The 8,654-nt window shown below is 35.8% G+C and overlaps 1 protein-coding gene across 1 annotated transcript; it reads right to left on the reverse strand.

The window, feature by feature from the left end:
* Positions 1–812: 812 nt before the first annotated feature.
* Positions 813–4,893, reverse strand: LOC121310931 (potassium voltage-gated channel subfamily D member 2-like; the record flags this gene model as incomplete). Its single annotated transcript, XM_041243832.1, has 3 exons — positions 813–1,054; positions 4,448–4,543; positions 4,795–4,893. Coding segments are annotated over 3 exons (437 nt in total), but the record flags the coding sequence as incomplete, so codon positions are not given.
* Positions 4,894–8,654: the final 3,761 nt, after the last annotated feature.

Consider the following 8,654-nt stretch of genomic DNA (forward strand, 5'->3'; position numbering starts at 1 on the left):
ATAAGTCCTTAATTATCTCTCCCCCTGTAATCTCACACCCTACCAACACCCTGTCTTTCTGGGGTAAACAGGATAAGATCTAGTTACTCTGAAGTTCAAAGTACCCTTTCTGTAAGATCTTGGTTTTTAAGGTGCTATTTCTCCTGTGTAGAGCAGATTTGAGCATAGGTGTTGAAAACACGTTACACCCAATAAAGTCAAGTTCCCACAAACAAGGTGTCAGGCTACAGGTGGGTGGGGGGCATGTAAAATTATCAACACCCAGTAACAGATCGCTTTACCATTGGCTAAGTGCCAGAGACAGGGGAGGGGAACCACCCTGTGTTAAGGGGTATTTAATATCGTCTAAGGTCGTAAGAATTTTGAATCTGTCTGTTCTGTGCTTGGGACATGATTACCTGCATGTATTATAATAAAGCTATTATTAATTGAAGAAAAGGACTTTGTGTATTTTCTTAAGTTACATCGGAACTCACTTTTAAATCAACATCCACAGGATATTATATCTGAATCTAAATTATTTTAAAAATCTACTTTGTATTTAATGTCACTGTCTACTGTGAGTTAGTATTTAGGCTTCTATACAACGATTTTATTTATTTTTTTAATTATCAGGTAAGAAAATGAGAACTTCAGCAGGTGTTTATTAGTAATCACTGGACATGATTGGATGAACATCTGTAGATCTGACTGGTAAAGGACCCCACCTGGTATCAACTACAGTACTTAAAAATGAATGTGTTAGTCTGAATGCTGTTGTGATAAGCCAAGGACTTTTTTTTTTTTTTTTTTTTACTATGTTCAGGAAGTACCTGTTAGACATCAGTGGTCTCTCCCGGATCTGTATCGTGCTGAGCTCCTGCAAGCTCTCCGCATGGCTGCCTGACATGTTGGAACTGGGGAGGCGGAAGGTCTTCTTCTTCCGTCTAGAGCAGCAAGTGGAGGTGAGCCCATGCTGAGAGGAGATGGACGAGCAGCGAGAGCCTGGCGGGTTCACCGATGAGACTTCCATGCAGTTCTTCTCATAGGTCTCTTCATCTACAAACTCATGATTCTAATTACAACAAAAAAAAGAAAAGGAGAACAAGAGCTAGGGTTCCGGTAGACTTACGTGTGTATTTTACTTCTTCTGGTTATAGATTCATCATCAAAACACTTATTAAAAATTAAATTAGAGTGAAAAGAAAAACACGACAATCAGAAGCAGCTTTTTCACTCACTGACTTGCCAATCAAAACAGATTTATATTTTTCAATTCCAATGAGTGTTTACAGAGGTCTATCTAAATACACACTATATAATCTCTTTAGTGTATTAATAGCTGTAAAAACATGGAACAGCAAGAGGGTCCTACTGTTCTGTAAAGAACTGAACTGCAGTATTATTTCTATCAACCTGCCTTTAGATCTATTGAACAGACACAATGTGTACTGTTTTTGCCCCAGACACTTTAGCACTAGTGAACGATTCACCAAATGTCTCTAGTTCTAAATGAAAAACAAACAAACATTGAAATAAATGACCTACATTTCCAGAATGTAACTGCTATAACTGTAAAGTATAGGTAGGAAGCAGATTTAAGGGCCAAATACAACAGGAAAGGATATGATGTATGGGTTATGCATCTACGATGAGGTAAGTCAGTGTTCTCTTGAACTAACCAATCAGGCTTTATTTTAAAGGCAGGCATGCCAACATAAGCCAATTTAAGGCACAGAGTGTTATTTAGAAGCCTCTGTGGTTTTTAATTAATGTGGAATAAGTTAGTGCCACCTAATATGGCCAATGCTTTCTGTATGATTAAAAATTACAAATTATAAAACATAAGATCATACTGAAAACATTACCAAATATACTAAGAAATGTATGACTGTAATTTATGTCAGGCTCATTGTTCCAGGATTAAGTTGTGGTTGTAGAATTTGTTCCGATGAAATGTCTTGATACAGATACAGTGCAAATAGAAATATCAAGTACTGGTAATGCTAAGTGTGTTCAATACTGCAAAATCCCTGTTTTCAGCTTACTTTCATACTATAAACAACAAGTTTAATAAAGAAAAACTAAAATGCAAACATTTACACAGCTGTAGTACAGACTGTCAAAAACATTAACATTAAACAATTACCAGCAGAAACAACACAGCATAAAAAACACTGAAATGCATGTAAATCTTACTCGCTGATAAACATGTACACACACAACCACAGAGCAGGCAAACAACCAGTAACTGTCACACTGGCAACTATTATAATACAAAACTTAAAAGAAAACACTACTGCTTCAGCTACATTGAATGAAAACACTTGAATAGTACCTTTATGAGCGCTGAACAAGAAATTGATAAGAGGGGATAATCCTCATGATAGGATAATCCCTACATGATAACATGACAACAGGGGAAAAAAACCTCAATGACAACTCCAGATCAGATGATAAGCAATTACTGCATAAGCATGAGAGATAAAAAAAAAAGCATGATGCATTTTCAGGTAAAATACATGAACAATTGTATCGCCCCTAGTGCACTGTGCTTTTCTTGTTAACTACATTTGCAGACACAAGTCTGTATTACAGCTCTCACTTAGTTACTTTTCTAAATATCCTCTTATGACCCAGTGTACATTGTTTTACATTGTTTATTACTGTTTCCTAAGATGTAAGAGTTGGTTACTTTGAGTTTTAATTATCAATATTTCAAAGGGGAATGAAATACCATGAACAGGCATCTTTCCAGTTGCTGGAGAATATAAATACACCTTTTGTAATTTGGGAGACAAGTTTCAAACTTGTCAGAACACAAGTAATGGTATGTTTAACTACTCATCGGTTATTTTAATAGGAGCTTTGCGAGTTCCTGCTCGGCTGATTTTGGAAAACATTCGGCTGGAGCTGCTGGAACTCAAGGTTAGAGAAGCAAGCTATGGAATAGACTCATTTCAGTGCTTGTTGTAGAAACACAATTAAATAAGGCAATGGTAAATCAAACTTGCTCCGCTACATAGAAGAATGTAAAACCTCACTGTCAGCCTGTATTGTGTCTTTTTTATGGCACTCATGCCTTTATAGTACAGTCAGCTGCACATTAATTGTTGATGGGTGGCATTTCTCAATAGTTCCAAAACAATAAGGTAGTGCTTAATCCTCCTAAATCTAGGAATGTGTAGTATATGAGAAATTATGAATATACTGTAACTATTGAGAAAAGAATGTTTTATTCCTATTCTACATTTTTATCAGAGTTGGACTTGAACTAGTCTGCACCCTGCAAGTCCAAACTAACCTGTAATGTGAAGCATGCTACCATAGAGATAGCAGCTGTAGAAACCAAACTGCAATATCCTAATTCTGTAGTGAGAGTGTAAAGCATTTACACCTAAAGCTGGTTTTAATCAAAGGTTTATTACTGATTCTTGATTAAATATATGTATCAAAAATGTAAAGCAAAGACTAGACAGGGCATTTTTTGTATGGTACAGGGTTATGACCACACTGAACAAATCATGATTCTGAACAGGGTCCGGTCCCAACTGGTTTGAATCATCTAGAGTTTTCTGTATATAGATTTCAATCCTTAAACCCATGCAGCCAATCATAAAGGGGTAGATAAGAAATAGGTTTCTTATCTACTCGCCCACTTGGCCCTTGCTGTCTCTTCCAGTGTCATCTACAGTCACTACAATTAACACTCCAGTCAATATAAACAGTTTGTCTGGGGCTCTTATAAATGAAAATTGCACAGATACCTGTGTATTTGTGCTTGCCATCTTGCCTGTTTGGAAAACTGTTGACTAGAAGGAATCTTGAACAACGACTGGCATCATTAAATCATATTTCAAAGAGCACAAAGAGTTATTACAAGCATCTTTGACTCAGCCAAGATATACAATAACTCTGACATACAGATTCTGAACAGACTGTGCTTTTCCAGAGGTGATTGTTGGCTTGTTTATCTTGAAATGTGGATGTAAGTTAACCATCTGGTCTCATTGTCTACAATGACAGGGATGCTGGCAGCAGTATTATGCAAGTTGCATGTAGTTGGAAATGCTACTAAGAATCTACAGAGCTGTGGTAAAAGTGAAGTAAATAATGTTTGTACACACTTTAAATAGTTCTTAATTATTTAAACTGTGTCAAGGTGCTAAAGCATAACAAGTAAAAAAGCAGTTGTATACACAGTTATTAGCAAAGTACTTATTAGAATGTTCTGTTTTTTAAGAGGTATCAGGCATATAGCAAGACTAACTGGACATTTTGCTCAGTGATGCAACACTAAAAACAAACGTGTTACAATTTGGTGTCAAAAATATCATTTGGTTGTGTATTTTAACACAAAAAATAAAGAGTCACTCAAGAAGCGTAATGCATTTTTAAAATCTCTACTTACTTTCACATAACATTTAAATTGGATAGGTATATATTTTTGAATAGTTGGATTTCTTACCGTGGTTTTCTCTAGGCAGTGCAGTAAGTGATGATGCTCTTTTTCAAACGATAAGTTGGTTTTATTAAGGAAGGCCTGTCCTGCTTCTTTTGAGGCCTTAAAACATATAAAGAAATATTAAATACAAGAATATTTGCACATCATGTTCTTGCTATCTGAATGAAAGGAAATAAAGACACATCATTCACAGTTATAATTTGCAAACATAAGATCACACTGAAATTGTTACCAGACATACTAAGAAATGTATTATTGTGTTGACCTAATTAATCATGGTTCAACTAAAACGAACTTATAATGGCTTTATTCCATACCTTAGGCACTACTCTATCAGTTATGACCATTACCTGCTCAGGTGTATCGGTCAGCAAGCCATTGTGTTTGCGCTGCATATAAGCATTAGCGCTCCCGCTCTTCGCCACTCGAATTCTAGCAAGTCTCGCTTTCTGTTTGGAAAACACACGCCATTTAGCTTTCTATACCGACTGTCTATTTATCAGTCTTTATCGTTTACCTTATAAAAGTTCTAATTAAAGTGAAGAACAAAAACACATGGTGAGAATGAAGCTCTCTCAAAGCTGCACAGGATAAAGGAAGACACTGGCATTAGCCGTTTCCATCTCATTTGCCACAACAGTTTCAATTTTTCTAAATTTGATTGAACACTTAAGCAATCGTAGTGTCAACAACGTGACTTATCCACTTACTGTTAATTTTGTTTGTTGTTTTTTTTTGAATAGCGTGATAATTTTCAGACTTTCAAAGCATGGTGTCAAGACAAAAAAAAAAAAGGCATTTGTACTTTTCAGTTGATCAACCCTATGACAAATTCAATATTTTCCTTATGTTTAATCTTCTGATTCATGGCTAGAAAAAGCCTTTATTTCATTTTAACACAGGCCAAACAAAGACTATAATTCTGATAAAGATGTTCCTTCATGAATCTCCATTGAGTTATATTTAGTTTAGTTTAGTTATTTTAATGATTAGAATAATGGGGAGGTTTATTTGTGTACTGTAACAATTGCTTTGCATAGGTTTGTGACATCACTATCAGTCATACAGATGCAAAAAAATTTAGAGCCTTTAGCCTTACTCTTAAAATCAAGACTGCTAAACAAAAAAAACAAAAAAAATAGAGGAAAATTTGACATTAATGGACAGGGGTTTTGTTTTGGGGCCTTATGTTAAATTCTGAAGTGGTCTAATTCCTTTGGAGACTTAGCTGGTTAACTTGAAAAGCAGACTGTTGGTTTTGGGAATGCTTCTCCACTGGTTTTGCATTTCTGTCCTTGGATACTGGCAGGAATAAACTTATTTGTCTCAAGGGCCTCTTGTGTAAAGTATGGACTACCAGTTCTAAATTAAGAGCAGAGAGCAAACAGTGAGCTGTCATGTGACATTGTATGGTTCAAAAATACATTCTTGGAGGCCTCTGAGGAATGGATGGGAAAAAGAAGCACTTACTAAAATGAAGCATTCTTATACAGTATAGTCAACTAAATATTTATCTTGCATACAGGTTAAATTACTATAAACTGCTGCTAGACTAGACTAGTAAATATACCTCTTAACCCAATTTGAGACATGCAATATAGTTAAAAGTTTATTGTACAAAAAAAACCCCAAAAAACATGAGCTACATTGAATAGTTTGCAATAGACTTTTCTTTCAACCAGTTATCATTTCGTATGTGGCACAAATTAGATTTTATTAAGTGTGAACTGCATTTATATGACCCAATGAAGTCCAAACTGTGTTCAAGAGATCTGGCATTTTGTTATAATGAAAGATTTATATTTTGAAGGGCAGTTCATTAAAATATGTGTCAATGGCTGCAGCAACAAAGCTGGTATGCCTGCATTTTCAGATACTATATCAGATACTGTATCTTACTTCACAAGTATTTTTGGGTCCGTTCCCTTTCAATTCGAAGATGACCACCAACATTACTTTTGGGATACACCTGACTTAGGTAGGTGCTAAATGAGCATTTTATGTCAGAGATGCTGATAGGCCCCTCCGTGGGGTGACATCCTCTGTCCCGCCTACCAACCCGTGGAGACCATTTTCTCTTTTGCCTCTCACCTAAGGTAAGATAAACTTCTGTAGTATTACACCGAGGGTGTTTTTGAAAGAGCTTTTTCTGAGTCGACCGCAGTTCCCTTGCATTCATGCTGGGAGCTGGTTTGCCACTTTCGTGGAATCAGAGGCTGCAATTTTCTAGCTTCTTTCTTGCTCCTTTCTTTCACAGCCTGCCTCACTTGCGTTTCAGGTATTTACAGTATAATCGTAAATCTCGAAAAACTACTCACTTCTAAATCTTTTGTAGTCATTTTTGTATTACTTTAGTATAAATACATGTTAATTTGGATTCATATGTTGTTTTTTTTTCTGACTTTATGTGAACGAAAAGACACACATTTGCCCGTTTTCCCATTGGAAATAGTGATATTTTGAAATATCACTGTCCTTGTCACAAAAGCAAAGTTTGTGGGGAATAATAGCCATTTACTATACTTTTGAGGCATAAGCAATTAGGAAAATAACACTTACTACCCAGGAACAAAACATTTTTTTTTTTTTTTTTGTTACACAGTAGTAGCTACTATGTGTTGTAAATCAAATTACAAAACAGCAACGGTCATTGAAATATCTATATAAATTACAAATTTATATACATTAAAGACACGAAACGAGTCAGAATGTGTATGGCACTGTTGCATTTTAAGTATTGGAATTCTAAGCCCGTTCTCTCACAATTCAATTTAACGCTGTCTAATCTCGTCCTTTCTGCAATACTGAAAACTATAAATTAACATGAAATGATTACTATATTTTATTGTCGAGGATGAATGTTCGTTGCACCACATCTGATCGCCCGCCCTCCGCGGCTCCGCTCGAGCCTTCGCGCCGCGCCCTCTGAGAGAGTTACTAATTTTTTTGAGAGCAGATCATAAAACAGTGATAGCAAGCAATAGCACTTGTGAAGTGCTTTATGAAATGCATGCAGAGATGACCTCTGCAACCTCGCAACCTCATCGCAATCGCAGGACCTTCATGAAGCAGGCCTCAGGGAACTACTTTCTGTGTGCATAAAATGCCAGTGAGTGAAAAAAATGCCAGGGAACTATGTACGTACAATGCCAGGAAATAGAACTACAGTAATCAAATTGCCTGGGAAAATAACTATTGAAGAATTCCAGAGAAGTGAAGACATTTCCTTTTTTTCAGGTAGTGTCATAGTGAGGCTGGCTAAAGTACTAACACTGTTAGCTCCTCCTCATCTTCAGTTAGATTCTCATTCTCATGGGGTTAGCCTGATGTGGATTTTCCAAATCCAAATGAAAATAGATTTGACTGTTGCTTCAGTTTCTTTGACATTTTATTTAAAGTAAGAGATATTTTGAGAAGTTCGTTATTTTTATTTCTTGTGTCGTCTATGCTGATCAAACAAGCAAGTCAGGGAAGTTCAATGGCCTGTAGCACTGCAACACTCCTGCACTGATATTTTTTTAAAAGCTGTATACTTTTTTTAACCCTCCTCCAGCACTGGCACCTCAACACTGCTTTCACCCCTTCTTGTTGGTTTCAAAGTTTTTTAGTTTCTTAATTTTCTTTAAGTTGGCAATAGCTGGGGGTTTTTTTTTTGGTTTCCTCTTTTTTTTCCGAAATGAAAACAATGCAGAATGACTTTGGAGTGATAATTTCATGTTCTACCCTAACTTTATTACTGTGTATTTCATTTGCCATTTATGAAACTGGAAAAGAGATTCTTCTCAATGTGTCCAAACCCCCAAAATATCATCTACAAACAGAATGTATTCTAAAGGTTCTCTTTCTGATCTTCTAAGTAATTGTTCTTCCCATTTCCCATGTATGTACTGGCAAAATGCATTCATAATTTAAATCCTATTGCTGTACCATCGTTTTGTTTGTAATTTTTATCAACAAATATAAAATAACTGTTTTCTAAAACTACATTGATCATGTTCAGCACCTCTGCTGTGGGTATTGATATACCTAGTCTATCATCTAGTGCTTTTTGACAAGCTTCTAAAATTTCTTTACGAGGGACACTTGGATACAAGGATTTTACATCCATGCAAAATAAAATTGTATTCTCTAGAAGGTTGTGCTTTAGTGATTCAAGTATTTTTTTAAAAAAATTGTGTTGTATCCTTAACATAGCCTGGTAATTTCTCAA

Source organism: Polyodon spathula, unplaced genomic scaffold (genome assembly GCF_017654505.1).
Source record: "Polyodon spathula isolate WHYD16114869_AA unplaced genomic scaffold, ASM1765450v1 scaffolds_2857, whole genome shotgun sequence".
In the NCBI taxonomy this organism is placed as follows: domain Eukaryota; kingdom Metazoa; phylum Chordata; class Actinopteri; order Acipenseriformes; family Polyodontidae; genus Polyodon; species Polyodon spathula.